This window comes from Alternaria conjuncta, assembly GCF_024043145.1.
Source record: "Alternaria conjuncta strain BMP 0040 chromosome Unknown scaffold_7, whole genome shotgun sequence".
NCBI lineage: Eukaryota > Fungi > Ascomycota > Dothideomycetes > Pleosporales > Pleosporaceae > Alternaria > Alternaria conjuncta.
Window position 1 is genome coordinate 541,474 of NW_026250096.1, and position 25,152 is coordinate 566,625.

General features: G+C 52.9%; 12 protein-coding genes across 12 annotated transcripts; 6 read left to right on the forward strand and 6 right to left on the reverse strand.

Moving 5' to 3' along the window:
* Nucleotides 1–584: 584 nt before the first annotated feature.
* J4E85_005268 (uncharacterized protein) lies at nt 585–1,175 on the forward strand (the record flags this gene model as incomplete). Its single annotated transcript, XM_051469517.1, has 1 exon — nt 585–1,175. One exon carries the CDS (start codon nt 585–587, stop codon nt 1,173–1,175), a length of 591 nt encoding a protein of 196 aa, XP_051326348.1.
* Nucleotides 1,176–1,748: 573 nt separating this feature from the next.
* Nucleotides 1,749–2,211, reverse strand: J4E85_005269 (uncharacterized protein; the record flags this gene model as incomplete). Its single annotated transcript, XM_051469518.1, has 2 exons — nt 1,749–2,070; nt 2,123–2,211. 2 exons carry the CDS (start codon nt 2,209–2,211, stop codon nt 1,749–1,751), a joined length of 411 nt encoding a protein of 136 aa, XP_051326349.1.
* A 249-nt stretch (nt 2,212–2,460) lies between these two features.
* J4E85_005270 (uncharacterized protein) lies at nt 2,461–3,090 on the forward strand (the record flags this gene model as incomplete). Its single annotated transcript, XM_051469519.1, has 1 exon — nt 2,461–3,090. The coding sequence occupies one exon, from the start codon at nt 2,461–2,463 to the stop codon at nt 3,088–3,090; it is 630 nt and encodes a 209-aa protein (XP_051326350.1).
* Nucleotides 3,091–3,268: 178 nt separating this feature from the next.
* J4E85_005271 (uncharacterized protein) lies at nt 3,269–4,811 on the reverse strand (the record flags this gene model as incomplete). Its single annotated transcript, XM_051469520.1, has 4 exons — nt 3,269–3,504; nt 3,556–4,501; nt 4,558–4,740; nt 4,791–4,811. The coding sequence occupies 4 exons, from the start codon at nt 4,809–4,811 to the stop codon at nt 3,269–3,271; spliced, it is 1,386 nt and encodes a 461-aa protein (XP_051326351.1).
* A 4,354-nt stretch (nt 4,812–9,165) lies between these two features.
* On the forward strand, nt 9,166–10,290 carry J4E85_005272 (uncharacterized protein; the record flags this gene model as incomplete). Its single annotated transcript, XM_051469521.1, has 3 exons — nt 9,166–9,204; nt 9,380–9,629; nt 9,686–10,290. 3 exons carry the CDS (start codon nt 9,166–9,168, stop codon nt 10,288–10,290), a joined length of 894 nt encoding a protein of 297 aa, XP_051326352.1.
* Nucleotides 10,291–10,710: 420 nt separating this feature from the next.
* J4E85_005273 (uncharacterized protein) lies at nt 10,711–11,190 on the forward strand (the record flags this gene model as incomplete). Its single annotated transcript, XM_051469522.1, has 1 exon — nt 10,711–11,190. One exon carries the CDS (start codon nt 10,711–10,713, stop codon nt 11,188–11,190), a length of 480 nt encoding a protein of 159 aa, XP_051326353.1.
* Nucleotides 11,191–12,578: 1,388 nt separating this feature from the next.
* On the reverse strand, nt 12,579–14,331 carry J4E85_005274 (uncharacterized protein; the record flags this gene model as incomplete). Its single annotated transcript, XM_051469523.1, has 4 exons — nt 12,579–12,827; nt 12,876–13,882; nt 13,937–14,225; nt 14,281–14,331. The coding sequence occupies 4 exons, from the start codon at nt 14,329–14,331 to the stop codon at nt 12,579–12,581; spliced, it is 1,596 nt and encodes a 531-aa protein (XP_051326354.1).
* A 539-nt stretch (nt 14,332–14,870) lies between these two features.
* J4E85_005275 (uncharacterized protein) lies at nt 14,871–15,887 on the forward strand (the record flags this gene model as incomplete). The annotated part of the gene is made up of 2 exons (XM_051469524.1): nt 14,871–15,578; nt 15,627–15,887. The coding sequence occupies 2 exons, from the start codon at nt 14,871–14,873 to the stop codon at nt 15,885–15,887; spliced, it is 969 nt and encodes a 322-aa protein (XP_051326355.1).
* Nucleotides 15,888–15,994: 107 nt separating this feature from the next.
* Nucleotides 15,995–18,065, reverse strand: J4E85_005276 (uncharacterized protein; the record flags this gene model as incomplete). The annotated part of the gene is made up of 5 exons (XM_051469525.1): nt 15,995–16,744; nt 16,805–17,664; nt 17,719–17,907; nt 17,962–17,990; nt 18,046–18,065. The coding sequence occupies 5 exons, from the start codon at nt 18,063–18,065 to the stop codon at nt 15,995–15,997; spliced, it is 1,848 nt and encodes a 615-aa protein (XP_051326356.1).
* A 372-nt stretch (nt 18,066–18,437) lies between these two features.
* Nucleotides 18,438–20,314, reverse strand: J4E85_005277 (uncharacterized protein; the record flags this gene model as incomplete). Its single annotated transcript, XM_051469526.1, has 2 exons — nt 18,438–20,151; nt 20,199–20,314. 2 exons carry the CDS (start codon nt 20,312–20,314, stop codon nt 18,438–18,440), a joined length of 1,830 nt encoding a protein of 609 aa, XP_051326357.1.
* Nucleotides 20,315–20,643: 329 nt separating this feature from the next.
* Nucleotides 20,644–22,276, reverse strand: J4E85_005278 (uncharacterized protein; the record flags this gene model as incomplete). Its single annotated transcript, XM_051469527.1, has 2 exons — nt 20,644–22,124; nt 22,171–22,276. 2 exons carry the CDS (start codon nt 22,274–22,276, stop codon nt 20,644–20,646), a joined length of 1,587 nt encoding a protein of 528 aa, XP_051326358.1.
* A 581-nt stretch (nt 22,277–22,857) lies between these two features.
* Nucleotides 22,858–25,076, forward strand: J4E85_005279 (uncharacterized protein; the record flags this gene model as incomplete). Its single annotated transcript, XM_051469528.1, has 2 exons — nt 22,858–23,064; nt 23,157–25,076. The coding sequence occupies 2 exons, from the start codon at nt 22,858–22,860 to the stop codon at nt 25,074–25,076; spliced, it is 2,127 nt and encodes a 708-aa protein (XP_051326359.1).
* Between the last annotated feature and the right edge of the window lie 76 nt (nt 25,077–25,152).

Genomic DNA, 25,152 nt, shown 5'->3' on the forward strand with positions numbered 1-25,152 from the left:
TTTCATGTGTTTGCTTGATAAGACTTCTTGTCTGGACAGGAGGGATGCGCATCGTATCTTTCAAGAAAAGTACGTGCACAAACGACGCAGGAATTGTTCATGATCTTGGAAGAAAACGTTGTAAACAAATGACGAGATTCAGCCGTGGTGATCACAACAATTAAATCTATAAGACAACTGCTAGTGGACGCAAAATCGATGGAATCTTGATTTTCGAAGATGATGTTTCGTGGAAGCAGCGCTGACAAGCTTCGCGACATCCTTTGGCATCCGCGCTAAAGTCGCGCTTCCGCATGCGCCTTCCCTGCACGTTACCAACCTCCCGTCCCTTCTCCAACTTGGACCACACAACATCCAGTGCAACAAGCGCATGAAAAGAGATGGCCACGAAAAGGGAGCGCTCACCATCTCCAAAACCCGTAACAGAAATATATCTCTCGTCGGCAATACAAGAGCAGACATCAACGTTCAAAGCCGCGTTCTCTCCTAACCTATCCGCCAAAGCCTTGCAAACACTCCCTGAATTCCGGACTGCCACCCACAAAATCGCAGCATGGAGGAAACCATCACGGCAAAAGTCTTTGATGCCAGAATCCCGCACGTTGTATGATCTTGGCCACGATGATGACGGCGAAAAGTGGGCCGGAGGACGACTCAGCAATGTACTACGAGACACGCAGACCGAGGGTGTTGTAGTAGTTGCGCGCTGGTACGGCGGGCAAAATATCGGTCCCATACGTTTCACGCATATTGAAAACAGCGCCAAAGAAGCGATTTGGAAGTGGAAAGTCGCCGATACGGAGATCAAGAAAGAGCAGGCTACCAAGAAGCAAAGAGTCGACGAAGAAGCTAAGCGGGAAGAGCTGATTAAGAACCTACAGGAAAGGGATTATAACATCTTTGCGCTGAGGAAGTTGTTGAGTCAGAAGAAGGCGCAGTTGCAGGATGAGGAGCCTGCGCCGCCGACGCCGCAGAAGATGCAGGATTATGGGAAGATGACTATGGATGCGCTGACGAGGGTGGACAAAGCAAGGGATGCTACGATTGCGTTCATTTTGAAGCAAATCGATAAGATCGATGAGGAGCTTAAGCTTGTGGAAGCGTTGGAGGACGGCACGCAGGCGGCGGAAGAGGAGGGCAAGGCTGGAGAGGAAAAGCCTTCGACGCCAAAGTGATGCGATAGCCATTGCTTTCCTCGGATGCCATCAATCTTCCGATGAAACTGTCTATCGAATGCCATTTCAACTACACCAGATCGGCGGAAGTGTGGAAGAAGCATTCAGGGTTACCTTGAAGTTCCATCTGGCTCTTCAGGAATGGTCTCTGGAACCCCTGGAACCAACAACAGCTTCCGATGGCGTGTTCACCAAGACAGACCTCTAGCCCGTTTCCAACGCCATGAAAAACATGGGAAATTTTATATTGCAACGCCAGCTTTGTGTCTACTAGGAAAGTGGTTCAAGATATGGCTACAAGACTGGTCGGTCCAGCGCTAGTAGATGCGGTTGTGACTAAAGAGTGCGGAGCAGCAGAGATACCGATCAGGTAGAAACTCTGTACAAGTGGTTGCGGGTTTGTAAGATACGTATTTCCTCTTCTGATATAGTACACGTCTCTAGATGCACATAACGCATACAATGTACATCCAATATACACAAGGGCCCTCGGCTTCTCCAATCGGTTCTAATGCATGAAGTGTTCATCAGTACAGCGCCCAATCCCCTCCCACACCAATCCAGCCTTACACCCTAGTGACTGATATTCCACCTCCCCTTCTTTAACCTCCGCATGATCATCTTCCGCCCCTTCTTCGTCCTAATCCTGCTTAAAAACCCATGTCTCCTCTTGCGCACCAGATGGCTCGGGTTGTACGTATCACGCGGACCGCACCGAATCTGCATGCTGCCCAGACCGGGATGTGACGAGATTTTGGAGGCGAGGTCCAGCGTCTCGGAGCTTGAGGGGACCAGAGAGGTGGTGCCCGCGGGCGGGAGGGCATTTGTGCGGGGCAGCATGGGGCGTCGGGGGGTGAGGAGCGATATTTGGCGGGTAGACGAGGGTGTGGATAGTCTGGAGGATGGGTTAGAGGGCTGGAGAAGGGGCTTGGAGGAAGGATAGGTACGAGTGTGGTGGTGCTATGCGTGGTCGGAGGAGTGTGGATGCGCTGGTTGAAGGGCGCGCGACGACCCGTAGGCACCGGAATGCGTTCATGGTGTGTATGTCGACCGCAATTGTCTCCTCTTCGCCCGTTGTATCGTCTCCGTGGCGGCGTGGTCCCGATTTGTCGATGCGAGCGTGCAGTCTGGCATGCCCGTCGCGAAGTCCGCAGAGCTAACGCATTCCTTGTCGTCCGTGCGCAAAAAGTTGGCCGTCCTCCCAAAATCCTAGCCAACAACTCCACCATTTCCACGATAGCAACTACCCATCCAACCCTCTATTTCGCGCCCAAATACTGCCAAAATGATGCTCGAAGCACCTCCTCCCCGCCGCCACATCTCCAGCGCGCCCATCTCTCTCGACGCTGCGTCGGCCATCCTCGAAAAGTACCTCTCGAACTCGGAAACGTACCCGCATCTCCATCCCGATGCGACTATCACACCAGAAGGCGTCGCATTCAATGCGCAAGGCGGCGCTATGGGCAACCCAATCATGCACCACTTGCGACGAGTAGCAGCGGGTATGCGCGGCGAGTACCAAGAACCAGAACGAGCGCTAGATGAGGAAGACGACCAACAAAACGCAACCACGGATGTCACTGTCAAGACGGGTCGCAAGGGCGGCCTCAAGAAGTCCAGCCAGTTTGCAACGGCCGCCGAGGGAGAATGGCAGGACCTGGCTGAGTATCAGGCTGAACAGGGAGATATCGAGATTGGAGAGATTGGCGACAGGACGAATGTTGTGCAGGAGGGTGGTGAAGAGCCTCAGGTACAGTCTACCAAGGGCAAAGACAAGAAGCGGACGAATGCGCAGGTGGAGGAGCAGGAGCCCGCGGATGGCGCCATAGACAAGGAAGCCAGGAAGAGGGCGAAGAAAGAACGAGACCAGCAGAGGAAGAAGGAAAAGGCTGCGAAGGGCAAGTCAAAAGAGTAAAGGTGTCAGATCTCACGATTTGCAAAAGATACATGGTGGGAACGACTTTGACGGACGCCTCGGCCATTGCATTTGGGCTGTATTCTACGAACTTTTCGTCGCATTTGCGACCCTGCGCGGTCAAGTTCCCATGACCTTTTATACCCGATATTGTACAAAATCCGATCGAGATGCACGCCTAGAGCTCCCGATCCGCTGCCTTGATAGGCTTCTCCTCGTCCGCCGCCTTGTCCTCCGAGACCTTCTTGTCGCCAGTCCAGTTCATAGCCTTGAGGCGCTCCGTCAGGATGGGGTGGGAGTGGTGGAAGCTGGAATAGAACCAATCGGCATCCATGCTTGACAGGTTCTGGATCTGGAGCTTGATCAATGAGGCACCGAGTTCGCGCGCATATCCGAGCTTGACGGCGAAGGCATCTGGGTGTTGTTAGCATTGGCTGAGACATGGATTGGGACCAGGATACATACCGGCTTCGTACTCCATGCTGCGAGTCCAGATGTTGAGGAGGAGCTTGATGATGGAGTCCGTGGGCGACAGGATCTCGTTGAAGAGCATGAAGCCAACAATTGTCGGCTGCTCCCTGTGGAAACCAAAGTCGGCGTAGAGCGAGCGATTGTCGATGAAGACGGAGAACAGGGCGAACATGTAGAATAGATGCGCCTGGCTAATGAAAAGAAGTCGCGAAGTGTGGTTCATCTTCCAGTGTCCCAGTTCGTGTGCCAGGACAGCCTCCACTTCCTTCTCCGTGCTCTTCTCCAGCAGGGTGTCGTAGATGACAATCTTCTTCTTGCCGATCCAGGGTAGTCCAGTGAAGTATGCGTTGCTGTGGGCGCTGCGCTTGCTGCCGTCGATGACCTGTAGTTCCGAGAGCGGGAAGTTGAGCTTAGACGCAAGCGCCTCGACAGACTCCTTGAGCTTGCCGGGCTTGAGCGGCTCCAGCTTGTTGAACATGGGCACAATGAGGATCGGGTAGATGGTCATGCCAGTGATCTGGATAACCAGCATGAACATCCACAGGTAGTAGAAGAAACCCTGGCCTGTCTTCTTGATGATGGCCAAGAAGGCGCTTCCAATGGGGATACCGAAGGCAATAGCGAGAGCCTGGCCCTTGATCATGTCCGTGAGCCAGAGCTTCACCGTCATCTTGTTGAAGCCAAACTTCTCCTCGAGCACGAAGCTGTGGTAGTAAGAGAAGCCGAGGCCGGTGATCAGATCGATCCACCCCAACATGTACATGAACAAGAGCGACTGGGGAATTTCACCAGAGAAGCGGACGGGCGCATAGCGAGCGACGACGGTGCCGGCGGCGGCCCAGACGAGCGGGTATACGTTGAAGTAGAGGACGGCGAGGGATTTGACCTGGTTGAAGAGAGCGGAGAAGAAGCTGAACTTGGCTTTGGCGCGGCCATATTCCTGTCTTCACGTCAGCGCTGGTAAGCATGGCGGGGTTGCTGCAATTGTGCGCGTACCTGAGATTTATCGAACGTCTCCCGTTCAATTTCCTTATCGAGAGCCTTGGGGACGGTGGTGCGTTGGAGGACACGGTATTGGCGGAAGAGAAGCCAGTTCTCCAGGGCGAACTCTGCGAGCGAGAAGCCGACAACGAGGCGCTTCCATGGAAAGAGCGGCCGGTCGAGCCAGCGGCCCAGGCGCTGCATCATGTTAGTCATGGCAGCCTCTTTTTATTTGTGTGCGCACTAACCTGGAGGATTGCCTGGATCATGGCGGTGGTGGTGAATGTTGGTTGCAGGCAGACGCGCGAGGACAGATCAATGTTCAATGTTCCGCGTCAGCACTCCAGGGCTAGCGCCAGGCAGGGTTCAGCCACAGTACGTCACAGGGCTAGGTATTGTTCTTCTCTTTCATCCCAGCTTTCTCTGCGCGCCCTCCCCCAGAACAAATGTATATCCCTTCTAGTCTTTCTTTCTATGATTTCGTGCCACAGCGACACGCTATATCACTTGGCGACAGTCACGGATGCATCCCAAGATGATACGCTTTCACGCGCGCGCGTTTGCTCGACACGTTACTCTACAAGATAATGCCACCTTAGCTCTGGCTTTGCTGTTTACGCCAGCAGGACCAAAATAACATGCGTGAACTACCCTCGCCCAACGGGTCTGAACAGAGAAATGGATTCTACTTCTATGACTTCAGTCATTCATCACTGTCAGGGAGATTGCAGAAGTAGACGTTCGAGGTGAGCCCCAACGCGGTTGCCCTCGCAGCTGCGCGGTGAGAGGAAGGCGCAAGGCGTGACTGAACGCAATTTCGTTACACTCTGAGCGAGCACCCAAGCAAGCAACTGAACATCTAGACCTTCACTGCAACCAAATCCAGTCTCGTCCCCGCACCCACACTAACCCCACGCGCGACTACCACGGTTCCGAACAGAGCTCGGTATGAAGCGTCAGAGCAGCATCTTCCGCGCCAAGCGACTGTCGAAAGCCTTTACATCGACACTGATCAGCGTCTTCGAAAAGGCCGAGTCGAGAAAGGGCACCACAACAACAGCGCATCATCTCCTCTCGCCGATAGCCGAACGACACTCAAAGGACAGCTCTAGGCCAGGAAGCGTACAGGAAGATTTCGACTCCGCGATCCCTGCGGAAGCGCCCACCGAGTATTATATAATACAGGAGAACAAGTATCCTGCTCTACGGGCCTTGCGAAGCGATGCAGAGATCGGGGACGGAATATGGAGATGCTGTCACTGTCGTCATGAGAACGTCGTTACGCACTACAAAGGCGCGTTTCCTTTCAAACATCTGGTATGCAGTCGCTGCAACGAGATACTGTGTTCTCAGTGTCACTCATCCGAGATCCTATCACCTCTACCGTACGGCATGATCCAAGCACCACGGCCACGCCTCGATCGCGAAGTTCGTTATTTCCACATTTGCACTACCTGCGGATTGAGTCATCGCGCCGAGATGGAAGGTACGACCCTAGACTTTTACGGTGTCAAGTGTGCGGCTTGCGGAAACACTTCATACGGTGACTGGCCACGCTACCATATCGGTAACAACGAGCCGTATAGGAGGGATCCGGATGCGAGCTTTGTCAAACTCATCGATGCAAGAGCTGATGATGCGACGAGACTTACTTTTCGGTGGATCATTGCGAACGAGGATGGGCCATCATCGGGACTGAGCTGCAGAAATCCAGGATGATGTTCGCGACTGGCTGAATAGCATTGGAGGAGACGAGAATCCCATCACGTCCATGGCTGCCTTCGTGAGCTTTGATCTGAACCATTGCCATGCGCATAAGGCAGCGATACGTTGAGAGACATGCAAGTGATGTTTACTTTATCTACTGATACTGTCTCAAGTAAGTCGTCTTACTATCACTATCTCACATCTCATTGTGTACTTATAGAGAGTACTGATCCATCACATTTCCCGGTACTTCGTTATATATGTCGAATCCATCGTCTATATACTTACAGTGATGCGCAGCCGACCATAGTGATGATAGAGTGTAACAGCAGCACAACTATTTCTTTGCTGCATTGTTTCTTCCATGGCCGGGCATGCAGCCTACCAACAACCCGAATATTTACTCGCTTTCACAACAGCCCAAGATACAATGAGAATGAACCATTTCACAACGATTTCCATGCGAAGACTCTCATTAGAGAGAGTCGCAAAGGCCGTCAAAGCCGTCAACCCTTTTAGGCTCTCGAAGCGAAGCCCACGTAGACATCTCAACAAGGATGTCCACTTCCAATACGACCGTACCGCAGATGGTGTCTGGGCCCCTAGCTGTGGCCACGACATGAAACTATACCATTTCGCAGGACCACATCCCTTCAAGTATGTTAAATGTCATTGCGAACGCATACTGTGCCCCGATGATCGTACCTCCGAGATCTTGACTCCAGTACCCTCACTGAAGTTGGAGGTTTACGAGGAACGTTTCGAAGGCCAGAGGAGGTTAAAAGAGAGCAGATACTGCCAACTGTGTCGAGCATGCGGTCTCACACATCGTGGTAAAATCAGCAAAGGTCGCATTGAGTTTCCAACAATGCCATGCGTCTGCGGCCAGATCTCTAGCGAAGAGCCAATGTACTTCTATATTGGCGATAACGCTGCGTATCAGAACGATGCCGATGCCGTCACGGTAGATGTCCGCCTCACGCAAAGACTAGAAGCATCCCAACGGTGTAAGAGTAAAAGGATCCCTCTCGCCGATTGGGTCCCTTCCTCCCCTGGTGAGATTGAGAAGTTTCGTCTCGCACTCGATAAGGGAAGACCAACTCGCGTCCGAGACGCTTCAAAGCCGGAGACCAAGCGTAATAAACGCCCCAAGCAACGAGCATGTGGATCTACAGCTTATATGTTGAAGCCAGATTCAGTTTGGGATGTTCGCACCGAGGTCTCGTGGTTTCCAGATTGAGCGGACGGAGCACGTGATGCTCGACTCGTGCATCCGTTTTCTTGTCCACAGTCATCCTGCTATCGAGCAGCGTCTACTAATATACCTGTCACTCACATCTTCTCAATTTTTCATGCTTGCAAGAAATAAGACGGGATCTATAGCTCTACACTGCGCGCCGGCCAGCATATCTAATATTCGTATATACACAGCTCCCTTATACATTGTCCACACAGACCTCAGAGTCAGGCGATACCCAATGCATGACTGCATCCCAAAAAGATCACTGGACACTGTGAAACACATGGCAAACAACGTCTATTGAAGGCTCGACGGAATCTATATAACCTCATCCGCCACTCCCATCCAGACCTCACAAAAGAGTCTAGAAATATCAAGCAGTAGGAACAGACGGAAGAAAATGACGAACCGCGAGCGATCCACATCGTTGGGTGGAGGCGCATTCAAGATAGTGCGCAAACAACAAGGTTGGACAGGCGAGATTTACAATGGCATTGTCCCGAAGTCGCCTGATAAGCCGTATGAGCCTGTAGCTGGCTGGCGAAGACACAAGGAAGATGGCGTGTGGCTATGTTGTAAGGGCCACGCTGATAACGAAAACCTTGTAACACATCGTCAAGGCGCGTTCCCGTTTAATCGTCTGGAATGCACAAGATGCGATCACATCTTCTGCCCGGAATGTTCCAGCTCGGCGGTCCTTACACGAGTTCAATCATCAGATCTGGTAGCGTTTCAAGAGCCCTCTTCAGCGACTGGTCGATTGGTCCCATATTGTCGACTATGCTGCGCGTGCGGGAGGACGCAGCGGGGTGTCTTGAAGAAGGGTCGTCTCGAATTCGCTATTTCTTGTCCGTGCGGTAAGGCTACCGTATACGACGACGAACGCATAGACTTCTTCATCGGCTCAAATGAGAAGTACCAAGAGGATAAAGAAGGTGTCACTGTACAGTTGAGAATCGATCATCGCCTTGGCGCTCACCAACGTGTGAAAAGGGAACGGCGCGTAGAGTTTGATGACCAGACTTCGCGGGGCCCGGTCCAGCCGCCAAAAGTCGCCGTATCTAAAGAGACCCGCAAGGCACCTGATCAAGCGATGGACGCAGGCCCGCGTCAATCCACGAGAAAGGATGTACCAAAAAGGTCTCGTGGGGGACCTCAACTGACGGTGAATACCAAAGAGTGGCATAAACATCAGCCATGGCCTGAGGATACGATGTTCAAAACACTGCCGCAGGGCGGGTTCGTCCTGGACGCAGATTTTGAGCACTCTGGTCTATCGCCATCAAGTATTGCCTGTAATTCGGAGACGTCTTTGCTGCGGTAAGATGACTGATGTACCCTGCGCGTCTCTCTCTTCCTCCTAAATTCTAATGCAAATGATCTGGTCTTATTAAACCTCCGAGTGCTCGTTGTGAGCTTGTGTTTCGTTTGTTGAGTTATCTAATAATGAAGTGTCGTCATATTTCTCGTTGTTTGTAGTCAGAGATTTCCGTCGCCATGGTGAAGGCAGAGGCAACAACAAGAGCAAAGTCGCGCCGTAACCACCACCTCAGCTACCACTACCACCTGCACAGAAGTCAATTATCATGTCTAAGATACCGCGACAATTGTTGCTGCCCGGAGGCAAGCGGGTGATCGACGAACGATATGCCGAGCATCGACACCGCTTGATCGGTATGCTGAGAGACTACCTGGCCAGTTTGAGAGCGAGCCCGGTAACCTCACCCGGGTTCCGTATCCATCGTGCCTCCCGCATGCTCCAGGGTTAGTTAGCCGTCACGAATAGCTCTTAAGATATCTTGCTAACTTATTACTAGTATGTAGCTCCCTTGCTATGCTTTGCCAACGCGGTGCTGAGACATCTTACTATTCGTGCTAACAGCTTAATAGCAGATCTTCTACGCCTACCGCGAAGTTACATGGAGCCGGTTCTGCGCCAAAATCTCCCTTCCAACATTCTATGACGGCCTCACCATCATTACAGACGACCCAAAGAAGCTCGGGCGGAAGAACGGCTGGTTTGCAGACTTTCCTCAGCAGTACTTCGTTGGCAATCCTGAGGCCAAGAGCAAGGTGTTGGTGATTTCACCGTGTCACGACATTGGCGTTCTGAAGAAGCTCATTGAGCAGCTGTTCGCAGGTAAGACCCAGGGATCATTCAGATCAGACGGAGAACGTTAATCAGTGGACAACCAGGCCTCGACGTAGACATCGACGAAGTCAAAGTCCGCCTCAAGACTCCCAAGGAAAAATCCATCACAGCTACGGACGAGCCTTTCGATTTCGAAAACGCAACCCCTACTGTGTACATCCACTGGTGCATGCGCGTCACCCACAGACCCACGGGAAAACAGACGTCGCTCGATATCTCCGGCGTGCAGTACGGAATGATTCAGGGCGACATGCCTTGGCAGCCACACACCGACATCTTCGTCGACGAGGTCCAGGCTATCAAGCCGCTGGGTACACTTGCGAAGTACGCAGATGAAGTGTCACAAACGAAGGGTACGGAGGGATTGCGATTCGAAGTTGCGGCGAGTGCAATGAAGGCGTGGCACGAGACTGTCGATGTGGCGATGGAGCGCAAAGGGTTGACATGGGCGGATGTACTGGGCAAGGAAGAAGAAGCTTTCCAGCGACACACGAAGAAGATCTTGAGCGTGGGCACAAAGGCTATGCAGAAGTATGCTGCGGAGACGAAGCTGACGAAGAAGAGGCTTAAGGCAGAGAGGTATGAACAGAGGCATGAAGATTGGTTGATGGGAGAGCTCAAGGAGCTGGAGAAGCTGTATTTGGAATAGATTAGGGAGTGCGCTTCTGAGCTTTGTGGGTTGACGTGACCTCGGGAGAAGATAAGTTGGGGTTGCACGAGCCCGGGGATCACATCGCAGCGTGCCAGTAGATGGTGGCAATGCGACTGATAGCTCGACCAGAGTTCATGACTACTGCGGTTAGCAAACAAATACTACCTCCCTTATAATGTCTGTGTGTTGAAAGCGTTTCGAGTCCAGAGGAAGGGAAACTGTGTTCAGACGCACAATCACATGTTGTGCATGACTCGGGCGTGTGACGTACGGTTCCGGACCGGCTGCGCCACACTCCGGGTGGCAAACCACCCTCCCCTTAAGACATGCCTCCCGTCTCCACACTCTCCACCTCCAGCACTCAAACTATACACCTACATATACATACACATACACATACACCCTCAGACCGCAATCATGGACGAAGACCTCATCGCATTCGGCATCGTAATGCTGCTCTTCCTCTCCTTCCCCTTCCTCACGGTCCTCAGCATCACCGGCTGCGTCGCCTACTCGCGCACCAAGACCTGGGACAAGGCGCGCAACCAGCGTGCAGTCAGCCTCGAGTCCTCCAACGGAGAAACCAACCGCTTGGTCTCTGACGAGGCCGACGAAGAGTCCGACTTCTACGACACCGACGACGAGGAGGAGCACACCAAGGCCAAGGCGGAAGAGGAGGCCGACAAGTACCTTACCTTCAACCAGAAGTTCCGCAAGGAGTTCAAGAAGGTCTGGTCGGGCAAGGGCAAGGGCGACATCCTGAAGCAGAAGGAGCGCGAGGAGCGCAGGAAGCTGGCCAAGGCGGTGGCAAGGGAGATGGATCGCAGGGAGAGGAGGAAGGCGAGGGCTGCTGCCAAGGCACAGTCTGAGGACTTGCCGGCATACACCAAGGCGTAGTAGAAGTACGTCGGTCCGATCTTTTCACGGAGCAGCAAGAAGTGCTGTGATGCGATGATGGAGACGGACACCTTTCTCTCATGGCCCTTAAATTGATACCCCAAATTAAACATATCACCTCAGCATTTCTTCCACGACAGATTTAGTATCTGGCCGAACCCAGCATCCACCGAGCTCCCCTGCACGTAACCGTTTTTGTTCGACGTACCCGAATCCACCGTCGCAGAGAGACTAATCTGAATTCTCGCATCCTTCTTCTGACACACCGACGCCTCTGTATCTGATATCTCACCGTCCTTGTGCAACAGGAAGTCTTCCTCGAATGGCCCTGTTACAATCTTATGGATGTTGCCCTATCCTTCAAGTCAGTACCTCTAACACCACTTTCAGTCGCCAAAACCACGTACCTTGCCCTTCATATCCACGCCATTCACATCAATCCACTTCCACCGGCTAACCAAACTGGCCTCAACACCCTTCTCAATATACACATAGCCTCGGAAATCGGCTGAGCTAACATCGAACGCCCACCCCGGCGAGTTCATGCCTATATTCACTCTGCAGAAGGCGCGTGTCTTTGCAGTCCCTGCTTTTGGTCCGTCGGAAGCGGCGAAGTTGTCGAAGATTATGGTCAAAGCGGAGTTGTCCGAGGCGAGCATGACGCTGGCGTCGCCGGGCCTGCAGCCACTTCCATCGAGGTCGATGTCCAGGCTTGTTAGGGAGACGGCGCCTTTGGGTGGAAGGGCAGCTGCGGTGAGTGTGATGAAGAGAGTGAGTAAGAATGAGAGCATGAGTGACGGCATGGTGTGTTGAGACTACAAAGAGGAAGACATTAGGCTAGAAACTTGCACGTCTTATGCTCTTCTTCAACCATCCTTCTCCTGCCCAGTAGGCCAAATACCGCCTTTTCTTGCCGTGATCGTGGCACTTCGACATCAATTCTTCGGTTGCGGCTGAAGGAGCCGTCAGGTCAGATCCCAATATGTAGTACCATGCTGCAATTGGCATTACACTTGCCTACATATAGGAGCTATATCTAACGAGCCGCTGGGATCGCTGTCAAAACGGGTTAGCTCAGGGCTCAGCCTGGGTTTCAACGACCCGACAGACTGTTCGAAAGTAAGGCAGGATTTAGCCTATGTGACACGCGCTTCCCACGATATAAGTCAACACGCATCGTATATTGCTTACGTTGCACGAACCGAAACGACAATTGCTGATCTCATAGACTGCTTTGAAAATCGATAAACTGGGCTGTATAGTTGTGTTGGGAAAGAAGCCCGAGGGGAATTTGTGCTTCACTCATTACGTACAGAAAACGACTTGAACGTCTGTTGTAGACGTACAACGCTCTGAATACATGGATATCACTAAAATACTTCTTACAATTAAACAGCCTCAGTCCGTTGCACGGGAGCCTTCTCATGGTGCTCGCTCTCGTAATCGGCGTTCTTCCCATCTGCCTGCACGATGAACTCTTCGCGCTTCTCAAAACCAAACAACTGATCCATCTGATCCATACGCAGTCCTTTCGTGTCGTGGATGAAGAAGAAGGCGTAGATACTAGCGCAAATAAGCGCGGTGGCGAAGAAGACGTATACGCCCCATTCCATCGAGGTGTACATTTGCGGCAAGGCCTAGAACAAGATTAGTATATCTATTACATGCGACTGATAGGTGCTTACCTTGGTGACTACTAGAGTCCATATCCATACGGATGCTGCTGCCCATGGTCCCGATATAGAGCGCATAGATGCGGGGAAGATTTCGCTAGAAATGATCCAGGGAAGGCCGTTCGCACCGAATGACCAGGCAGCACCAAAGATCATGATCATGGCTGTTGCAGCTTTGCCACCAGCGACTGTAGAATCGGACATAGGCTCACCCACTGTGGGCTTTCCGAGTGCAATGTAGACGGCGAGGTAGTACTGGCAGAAAGCACATATCAAGGAAGAGATGATCCAAGGCCACTTCCGCCCAAACATGTCGATGAACCAGGTGAAGAAAATGATGGAACCTCCAGCTTTGATGATTCCGTAGATACCGGTCCAGAGAGTTACGTCGGACAATCCGATGGATGTAAAGATGGTTGGAGAGTAGTAGTTGATTGCCGCGGCACCACTCCAAGCTTGCCACATGAACATGAGGAATACCAAGAGGAATCTGTTTCGCATTCCTGGCATGGCTCCTTCGCGTGCTGCGGCTTTGATCGTTGTGAGGAAGCTAGCATGCGCCTCGCCATGTAGAAGTGCGGCACGCTCTTTCGCAATCTCATTTCGTACGTATTGAACATCCTGGGCAATGTATGGGTGGTCTTCGGGTAGGTTACGGAAGTAGCTCCACGACTTCAAGGCCTCAGCCTCGCGACCGCGTTTCAGCAGCCAGGTAGGAGACTCCTTCAGAACCGGTATCATGAGAGCTAGCAGCCCAGCAGGGATGAGCTGAACAGCCATCGGCACTCTCCAAGCGATGGACTTTGATCGGTCCATATTGTGTACAATGCCGTAGTTGATCCAGAATCCGATAACGGCACCCGTTTGGTAGAAAGATTCGAAGAACCCAGTGAGGCGTCCACGAATAGCAGGAGGCGAGATCTCGGCGATGTAGATGGGCGACACAGCGGCTATTCCTCCCACACCCATGCCAGTGAAGAACCGCCCGGCGAGGACGAGACTCAATTGGTTCTTGGGGACTAAAGTGCACTATTAGTACTGGCACATGGATCAAGTTAATGAAGATTGCTTACCAGTGCACATGATCGCGCCAACGATGAAGATGGCATCGGAGATGATGACTGTAGCACGGCGACCAAGGAGCTCAAGAAATGGGTACATAAGCAGCGCTCCTACGAGTCCTCCGGCCGAATATATGGACGTAATGTTGCTGGTGATCTCGTTCTTGTTCGATGCATTGATGCCAAAGTCTCGTTGGAAGGACTCCTGGGCAATGGTAGTGCCGATAAAGGCAGAGTCGTAACCATAAGCCAAAACGCCCATCGAGATCACGAGCGCGGCCATGTAGACCCTCCAGTTGTACTATAGACTACATTAGCACCTTATCATCTCACCATCGCTCAGCACAAGAACTTACAACTTCCGGAGGCGTTGGCCTGTCTTCGGGGGCGCGAGCAAAACCACCCATGATGACTATTCACCAGAACAAACAATGTTCAAGTTGCCGGACGGATGTTGAAGCTGCAGAGTTCTGCAGTAGTCTTGATGCCGATCCCAAACCTGGGGCTCCCACGTTCTTTTGAACCAAACGCGCTTCCCCACAAAACACCCAGGCCATTCCGGGACGGAGAACCAGGTTGCCACATCCGACCACGACCTTCCCCAGTGGAGTCTCCAGAGATGGCGCACTCTCGTCGCGTGGGTTCGGTGGCGTGGTGTGGGAGCTCGTGGGCCTAGTGCAGCCGACACGCGAAGCTGGCGATGCGAGCGTCGGCAGCCCAACGTCACCGTCGCGGTCGTAGCCGACGGCGAATCGCGCGCTCTGAGAGCCGATGGAACATCCACACGTCTCCACGCCGAAGCGCGTCTTCTCGCATGCTCCATCGTACTACCGGAACGCGTCGCGCAGTCGTGGATGCCAAAATGCGGCGGTTTCGCTCTGCTCGTGGAATGTCGTCCACATTCAGTTCCCCTCTGTACCTGCTCATCTCTTGACATCCTCACAAAATGCCTTCCGCAAACGGCACCAACGGCACAACAACATACTCCTTCCCACCAGGAATCCATGTCCCCTCATTGACCTGGTTCAAGAATGACACCACGCAAGAGATCGATTGGGATGTCCAAGAAAAGCATTTCGAGTTCTTGATTTCCAACGGCCTGCACGGCATCGTCATCGCAGGAACAAATGGCGAAGCAGCAACATTATCCGCAGCTGAGAAGACGCAACTCGTCCAAACCGCTCGCAAGACGGCACAGCGCCTCGGTCGCGGAGACCTACCCATCACAATTGGAGGCGTAGCAGGCTGCACGCGCGACGCGATACAGCAGACCGCCGAAGCAAAAGAAGCAGGCGCATCATACTACCTCGCACTGGTGCCCTCCTACTTCCACTTCTCCATGAACCAAGATGCCATCGTAGCCTATTTCCAGGAACTAGCCGACGCATCCCCCGTCCCCATCGTCCTGTACAACTTCCCCAACGTCGTAGCCGGCCTCGACATCAACTCCGAGATGCTGGATATCCTCGGTAAGCACAAGAACATTGTAGCCGTCAAGCTCACGTGCGGAGGCATCGCAAAGGTTGCGAGGATTAGTGCTGCGTTCGACAAGTCGGATTTTGTGGCGCTGGCCGGTCAGAGCGACTGGCTTGTACCCGCGCTGAGTGTGGGTGGAATCGGCACAATTACTGGTGTCGCGAACTTGTACCCCAAGGTATGTACTATCGCCAACGTTTTGCGTGTTTGGAAGCTAATAGATTAGTCCTGCATACACTTGTTCAACCTGTACCAATCAGGCAAGCACGACGAAGCATCAGCCCTCCAGATCAAGCTCTCGGTCACGGAATGGGGGTTCGGAAAGGGTGGCATCAATGGCACCAAGTACGTCGTTGCGCATAAGAGAGGATACCCGGAGAGCAGTGCGGACTGCCGTAGGCCTTACCCACGATACACAGATGAGGAGAAGAGGAAATGGGTTGTGAACCAGGTGTCAGGTCTTGATGAGCTGGAAGCATCGTTATAGAATGCTGCCTCGCAATGAAATATTGAGACGTTAAAGTGTTTCCCTTCGGGCATCTGCAGTTTTCGTGGCGCCGACAAAGCCCTTATCTCAATCGTTGTGTTGTCACCTCAAAACGCCCATTGCTCTCGAAGATCCCTCAAGACGCCATCCGTCCTCCACCCTATTAGTCTCTGCAACTGTTCCAGATACTCCACACAAGCCTGCTGCTCCCTTGGATCAATAATATAAGCTCCGCACGCACTCAAAATGTGACTACCCTGGAACATAGCATTACCACAATGACTGTTACTCACACCATACCCTATGGTTATCCTCATATGTTTGCGAACAGCCGCATCGGTAGATTTCCTAGCCCGAACACCTGCCAACCCAACTAATGACGCGTTAGGCGAGTATATCGTGAGCAGTATCTTGCAGAGATGGTAGTACTGTAGTCCGACTGCCACGATCCCCTGTGGACAGAGCAGTTCAGGCCAGCTTCCCTCAAACTTGTCACCCGCATCGGGTTCGACGTGGAAGGCCGAGAAAGTCCAGGGCTTCGTCCGCTCCCATTCCTCGACTTCATCGTTCAATTCTTTCCATGTTTCGCGGCTGATGTTTTCGCTGCCATTATTGGTGCCTCCGAAGACAGTTTGCAGGACGACGGCGAACAGGAATATGATGCGATTCGCCCAGCTTTCGTCGTCGAATTCGCTGAACACAGCTGAATGACGGTAGTTGTCAAGGCTGAGGTTGAGGGGTTTTTGGGTTGTGAGTGAGACGTAGATGTGTTGGCGGAGAGAAACCCAGGATGCTGATTCGCGGAGGCCACCGTCTGCGGCGAAGGAGGAGATACTGTTTAGTATACGGGCGGTACCCTGTGATCATCATGTGGTCAGGAAAAATACACAGTCAAGCTCAAGGGCGAGAGAACGTACGAGGTGGTGGCAGTGTTCGTCGGCATCGCCCATCTCTTCGTGAAGCCGAAGCAGGATAACGGCTATGAGGAAATTCTCATCCCAATGTGCCAGCGGGTCCTCAAGTGCTACGATTAGCGCCTGTAAGCACTGATCTACATAAGGCTGCGACACGTCTTCTACGGCCTTGCCCATCAGCCAGGAGTGTCTTGCAGCAACACCCAGTATGCCATTGAGAATGACGGGGAAGTGGGCTGCGCGTTTTGGTACCTCAGTAGCAAAGTGCCGCCGTGAGTCACACACATCGATCCACGAGGTGCAAAAGAAGAGGTAATGATGGAGGAGACGGGCTTCGTGTGCGTTGTTCACGGGCCACCTGAGTGTTGGCGCTGAGGAAGGACTGAATGCTGTGGAGTTATAAGGAGAGTGATTATTGTTGATCGATCCGAAAGGACTCTTCTTCGATAGACTCGGGGACTGTGACAGACGTTGAAGTGATCCGGGGCTTGCCTGCCAGTTTGTGTTTACTATTTGACTTATCGAAGACACGGCGCGAATGCTGTGCGGCGCACTGTTACTGGTACCGCTCGTGACACCAATTAGAGACGGTGGGACCTGAGTGTTCAGGACTTCGTGGATGGAAGGTAACTCGCTAGTGTCGTTGAACTCCGAAGTTGGAAGGTCCACGAACGTGGTTAGGTCACCGTACGTCGTCGCCAGTTGGCTTTCGCTAGACACTCTGTTCAAATTTGAGTTTTGCCGGCGGGCTTTTGATGCAACGTCGAGAGTGTTGGGCGTGCTTTCGGGATTCGCTTCGCTTTCGGGCCCAGCTTCGTACTCTTCTTCGTCACCGCTGTCCTTGTTCGGCTCAACAAAGTGCACTACACCACTTTTCATCAGCGATTATCGCTATTTATGAATTGTTCTCTACGCACATGAGCTTGGAATATCAACCCACTGCTGTCCCACTTGGAACTCAAGGGACTGTTCAGCGGATCCTATGTCTTCGCCGGCGTTGAACTTGACCGCCGTGACAGGTCGGAAGCGAAAAGCATTGCCGCGAATGCATGGCTTTTTGCGCTCGGTGCAGTATTTGCATTTTTCCGAGTCACGCAGCTTCACGCCTATAAATTCCTACATTAAGCGTTTGGATGGCATTGGATTGTAAGAGCCCGTACATTTGATGTGACGCTCACGACAAGCTTTGCTGTTCAGCAATCAGCAAAATTCTACATGCGGGCAATCCCGCGGCTTTGACTAACCATCCGCTTCTCTGTCTCATCGTGAGGTCGGAGGCCCGAGGACTATGAACGATGGAGTTGCTACGTTGAGCCGGGAAATCGATCCCATCTTGTCGGTTTTCCTTTCGGGTCACTTACCCCGCCCGCTTCGTATGCAACGTCCTAAGTCTGGAAGCTTGCGGGGCATCTTCCGATGGAGGAAAGCTTGGAACGTAATGCGCAGTTTGATTGGTATAGGTCTGAGCCGGAAATGACAAGTATACGCGCATTGACCTGTAAATGGCAAAGCTTCCCGTATCCTCTTACGCCGAGATTGTCGCTCGATACCTGCAAAAAACTGACATAATCGCGACTGACACTCGGTCGCGTGTTTCTGGTGAGCGACAATGTGCGTGTTGGAGCTTGACTGAACATTACACGATTGCGAAATGGTTTGATGATGCGAAATACTCCTGGCTGACCAATCGCACGTCGACTCTTCGCTTGCCTTCATCCTGCCGTCGTTGCACTTCTTCCAATAGGTCTGCGGTAGCTTTTGCGTTGGTAGCGATGCTCTCGAGGCTGCGGATGGCTTCAATGATCCATCTTCGTTCATCCAAGTCGTCTTCTTCGCACCCCCACATCATCAGTGGCCACAAGACATTGACCGGCAACGACTCATCTGCCTGCGCCATCAGATGTGTCAGACGCTTTATATTCATTATGGCATTTATTACATCCTTGGTTTTTGGGTACTGCACGTATGCAACGCGATGTAAGTGTATGAACGATGCGTAGTAGTTTGCGAGATAGGTCCGGAAACTTCGTGTGAGTGCGCCTGCTAAGTTTTTGGCTATGTGTTTTTCGGTGAGGTTTCCAGCAACCGCATGATCCATCAATGCTGGTCGCTGGCCGTAAAGTGCATGTAGATCCTTGGAGATTTGCGCTGCGATGGCCATCACTTCAGTCTCATCCTGAACCGTGCCGCGTGTACGACGCCACGGGTCAATGCGTGTGATGCGACCGGCGAAGGACTGCACCTTCTGATAGAACATGATACCGGGATGATATAACACGTCAAACAGAATTTCCTCGATTTCGGTGTCCGACGTGTCCGGATCTGACCCGGGATTGGCCGCAGGCGACGCATCAAAGATGGTCTCGTCTGTGTCAGCCAAGAAGAGACCTTCTCCACCTGCTGTTGACACAGCGCGCGCGTCAAGTAGGCGCATCCATGAGATGAGTCGACGTTCCGGTGCCGAGAAGGTGGTCTTGCTGACACTCTTTATAAGTGTATAGGCCTCGCGTAGGTTCGTGTGGGCTCGTGGTAGCATTTCCGTAAGAAGATCGGTATAGGTAAGCAGGAAAAGGGCAGCAAGCATGTGTCTGAGGTCACTGTCCTCGACTACTCGCGTCTTTGCTAGGCAATTCGCTACCTGTCTGGATGCGGTATCATACAAAGGCCTCCAGTCTGCCTTGGCCATGTCGTTGCCCAGCCCACTGCGCTGCATCTGCATCGCGGCGAAAGCCATGATGGCACTCTTGACGATGGGTGACTCTGCAGCCAGAGTGGCAAAGAATGCCCGGGTAGATGCCCATTTGGGACCAATTTCCACCGGTGTCAGGATGGGTGGCATGAGCATCTGGAGGAATGTGTGCAAGAGGTAATCTTCGTTCGGTCCATTCGACGCGCCCTCGGTAGAGAACGGCGAGGTCGAAGCTGGATCAGGCTGGTGAAGTCTACGCTCTGGCAGCTCATGCACTTCATTGCTTGCAGAAGACGTTACTCCCAGGGTCTGACTTGAAGATCTATGAGTCGGCCGGGACTGGTGGATGGACTGCGAAACCGGGTCCGAGTGTGTTGCTACGCTCGCGAAAGACCCGGTGTCAGTTGGCCATGAGCTGGGACTCAACAGCATGGCTTCGTCCCAGGTACCCAAGCTCAATGGCCCAGATAGGTCAAAACCAAACCCGTACCCTTCCAAGGGTAATGGACCAGAAAAGAAGGGCTGGTGCTGGCCAGTGTTGAACGAATGGGATGGATTGGTAGTGCTACGAGCCGGCGTGCGGTTCCAAGTGCAATCGAGATTCAGTCTTTCGCAGTGTCCACATCTGGGCCTCTGCTCATTACATCGCACTTTCCGCCTCCTATGTCGATGAGCGTTGGTGGGGAGTAACGAAGAATTTCCGCGTACCTGCACGCATTGCAGCCGTTTTTTGAACGCGCAGGGCGAGGCTGGGCTGGCGAGGATTCAGACACGGGCGCCGAAGGCACCAAGGGTGGCTGAGTTGGTACAGGCGGCTGCGACATAAGCGATGATGGTTTCTCGATTCGAGATGGAGATGAATCTGATTGCGATGACTAGGGTATGTAGAACCGTTTATGTATGCTGCACAGCGGAGTAATAGTATGTGTGTGGGGGCCAATCAGCTCAGGCGCTATCTCGGTGTTTATGCGCGGGTGGAGCAAAGGAACGGTCGCGGCGCACGCCTGATCGAGATTTGCGCATCGTCACTGTGACACCTGGGCACTAAATACACTCAGTAATATGGACTTCTCCGTTGCGATGCGGACGGTTTGCGATACCCGTTGCATTTGACGATTCCCGCAAATCTACGAAGTTCCAAACACCTCTAATCTTACCTGGCCGATGTCCGCTCCCGTCGCCAAATCTTCACAGGCATCTCCCCCAGGATCCAATTCATCGTCTCCAGCCGCTGAAGCTCCCAATTCGGACTACTCAGCGCAAAATCATACCGCCTCAACACACTCGCCAAAACCACAGTCTGCTCTAGGTACGAGATGTTGCGTCCGATGCATCCTCTTGCACCCGCCGAGAAGGCCAGGAAGTAGGGCTGCAAGGCCTTGCCTTCTTCACCCAACCAGCGCTCCGGTATAAACTTGTCGGCGTCCGGGAACACGGATTCCTGCCGATGCGCAACATATGCAGACATGGCGACGGAGACTCCGCCCGGAATGTAGTCACCAAGGATGTTGACGCCTTCGGCTGGCGTCTGTCGCGGGAGTCCATGGGGTGTTGGTGGGAAGAGCCGGAGCGATTCGTCGAGGCATGCACGGAGATATGGTAGGTGTTTTACCCTGTCGTAAGCGACTACCCCATCGCCTTCCTCCTCCTCGTCTTCCAGTGCCGAATCGATCTCTTGCACCAACTTCATCTTGATATCTGGGTGCTTGATCAATTGGTACATGACATTGGCCATCGCAATCGCTGTCGTAGCTGATCCGGCGTTCATCATGATGCTCACTTCCGCGATGATCTCGCCCCATTCCAGATTGTTCGGATGGCCGTTCTTGTCTTCCATCAGCGTTTGGAAGAAGTCGTCGAGCTTCTCCCCTGCTCTGTACCGCTCCAGACGCTTGTGGGCGAGTTGAACTGGTACGCCCTCCCATTCGTTTGCATAGTCGCTCATGCGCTTATAGAAGGGGATGACGTTCGAGAGTTTGTTGATGAGCGGATACCAGTCGTATGGCCAGACCAACAACGACTGTTTCCGAGCTGTGTTGTAAAGTGCTGGTCTGAAATCACATTCATATGTTGAGCCGTCTGTTCTCCGTCCAGTAACCCTGTCGTGGCCCCGATCGAGGAATCCAAGCTTGTCGGAAAGTCCAATATCGGCGATAGCGTCTAGTGTGAAGAAGTTTGTCCACTTCCGATAGTCGAGGTTCACGTCCTCAGGCTTCGGTAGCTGTCCAGGAGGCAATGGTGAGGTGCAGCACTCGTCAAAGTGCTTTAGTAGCTTCTGCGTCTTGTCGGCTACCTTGTGCTCCCAGCCCTCCAGGTTCTTGATTGCATACGCAGAGCTCATCAACTTCCTCTTCCGCGCATGATCATGCTTGTCGATGGCATCGGCCAGATGGTAATGCGAGCCTGCAGTGACAACGTACGATCCGTCCTTGGTACAGGGAGTGTTATGGCCGTAGATGTCTTTCACGGCTCGAAGGTCGCCGTACGAGAGGAAGCTGGGGCCCACACGGATTACTGGATGCTTTCGATGTAGTTTCTCAAGGTAGGTGGACCGCGCTCCGCCGTGCGCAAGCACCATGAACGGGATCGAAGATATGCCCGAGAGCGGGTGCATGTTTGGGTAACGCCGAAGACCTGAGATGTCAGTCGATATTATTATTGTACTTGATAGCTCACATACCATTAACATCGCGGAAGTAAACGACTACAGGATAGATAACAAAGTAGAGAAGAGCGCACGCGCCTAGCGCAGCAGCATACGGAATGGAAATGACCGCTGTAGACATCTTGGGTCGTAATCAATACAACAGCAACGTTGAAAATAATCTCATCAGTAGCTTTGCGTAGTGATAGTATAGATTGTGCGATTGAGAGTTTACTTAAGTGCTCGTCGCGGTATCTCACTGCCCGTTGACGCAGCCGCAAAAGTGGACAACCGCATCCTAAGTTTACTAAGAAGGGTATGCTTCGGAGAATGACGTCCTATTGCGGAATGCATTGCTACGACCGGTATATGCGGGCTTGAAAAGTTAAATCGGGAACTACGCGTGGACGCCAACTGACAGCTAAAGTGTGGGGTAACGCGGGGATGCCATGGTTTACTCGCGTCATGATCAGCCTGCCGCGAGCGTTCAGGCATCACAACGGACTACCGAAAGCGTTGCGCTCAGGAATGTCTGGTTGTTATCGACAAATCAGGTCTGGCAGTCATGCCCGCGAACTGTGGGTTGGTGCCAGTACTTGTACGGCTGTCATCAATGGCCCGCGTGCTCTTGACTGATTGAAGGATACCATTTGCTTCTCCCTGGCTATATCGTCCCTTCAGCCTGTCAAACCTTTGTAGGCTGTTTTGCTTCCTTCTGTCATCATGGATTCACTTGGTCTACCACTTGACGTGTCAGAGTTGAGGTCACAACTCAATCCTCTTCTGCAAGCACTCAGCACAACACCGGTGTTTAGCAGTTTGAAGCCCTCGACTGCAGCAGACGGACTAGCTGCATTTCTATTTCTTCTTACATCGCTCGGGTATATCTCTCGTGGTCGCATTTGGGACAAGCCGGACCCGAACTACCATGTAAGGAGACTACTTCCACGCAACTTTGCATCCTTGATGTCGCAGCATTGCTGACCATGCTGTTATTGTAGGTGTATTTTGAGAGACCACAGATCGCAGAGGGCTTTTCAGACGGGAAGACCACTTCTACGCGCGACGTTTGCCAACGCCTCGATGAGGGCAGCTATCATTGCGTCATCTTTTGGGGCTCACAGTCTGGTACATCGGAGCGCCTCGCCGAAAACTTGGGTCGAGAGTGCGGCGCGCGCTTCGGAGTGAATGCCTTGGTCGCGGACTTATCCGATTACGATGCCGAGAGTGTTGCGAGGATCCAGAACAAGTACTTCGCCATCTTCATCCTGAGCACATATGGCGAAGGCGATCCGAGCGATAACACTACCGGCCTTTGGGATTGGATCAAGCGGGTAGGCGACGACAACATTCGGCTTGAGAGCTTGCGATACCTGGCGTTCGGTCTCGGTAATAGCAACTACAAGTACTACAACAGGGTCCTCGATGTCGTCGCCGATGTCTTAGATGCTGCAGGCGCTACTGCGCTGATGCCACGACAGAGAGCCGACGATGCCAATGGTGGCACAGAGGAGGACTATCAAGCATGGAAAGATGATGTCTTCACTCTGCTTACTCAGATGGGGTTCGAAGAGAAGGCTGTCACTTACGAGCCGACGATGAGGGTTGATCTCGCCGCCGTGAGCCCTGGTCCCGAAGCAAATTCCGTCACATCGGTGCACCACCAACGATCTGCCTTGAACTCAGCCATAGTTCATTTGACCATCAAACACTCTCGCGAGTTGTTCGTGTCGGGAGATCGTAACTGTGTGCACTTGGAAGTGGATCTGGGCAATACGGACATCGTGTACAAGACTGGGGATCATATCGGCATCTGGCCTGTCAACCCTGAGGAGGAAGTCAACCGACTGCTCGACATACTCGGCTTGCAAGGCCGTAGACACCACTGCCTCACCGTAGCACCGAAGAGCGATTCCGACAAGCCAAAGATACCGTCGCCGTGCACGCTCGAGACAGCTTTCCGCAATCATCTGGAGGTTTGCGCGCCTGTGGCTCGGAAGGCTGTGCTCGAAGTTGCTCAGTTTGCGCCCACCCCTCAAGCCAGATCGAAGCTCCTCGACATTGCGCAGGACCGTGGGCGTTACGAGCGGTTCACGTCTTCTGCACACGTCACGTTCGCTCGGCTGCTCGAGCTTGCCAGCCCTGGTGCTGCGTGGACCTCGATACCGCTCGCCTTCGTCATCGATAACTTGCTGCCACTTCAGCCGAGATACTACTCCATCTCTTCGAGTTCCGTAACGTCTCCCCGACGCATCGCGATCACCGCACTGGTAGTCAATAAGACGATCACGACTGAAGGCCAGTCGAGAACCACAATTCCTGGCCTGACGTCCAATTACCTCTTATCGGCATCCAATCTTCACCCGGCCGGAAATACGCCAATTCCCACCTATCACCACTCAGTCGGAAGTGGAGATGTCCAGGGCCAAACAATTCTCGCGCACGTGAGGAAGTCGAAGTTCAAGCTGCCCGTCACATCTTCGACTCAATTGATCATGGTGAGCGCTGGCACCGGCTTTGCTCCTTTCCGTGCGTTTCTTCAGGAGCGCGCCAAATTGCATGCGATTGGTAGGCCGATTGGCAAGATGTTGTTGTTCTTCGGATGCCGGAACCAGGAGGACTACATCTACCACGACGAGCTGGCAAAGATGCAGGAGCAGCTCGGAGACAAGCTAGAGATCGTTACTGCATTCTCGCGAATGCAAGGGCAGCGCAGAGTTTATGTGCAGGACCGGGTGGCCGAGCACGCTGGCAAGGTGCTGGACATGCTGGAGGGAGGGGCCAACATGTACATCTGCGGCAAGGCAAGCATGGCCCGGGAGGTGGATATGAGGCTGGGAGAAGCGGTCCAGGGTGCGCAGGGTAAGACCGAGGCCGACGTCAAAGCGTGGGCTGACGGGCTGAAGAAGAGGGGCAAATGGAAGGCGGATGTTTGGGGGTGATTTCGGTTGGGAGGTGTTTACCATAGCGCGTTCGTACGAAGGGAGGGCGACCCCACTTTTACCAATTTACCCCTGC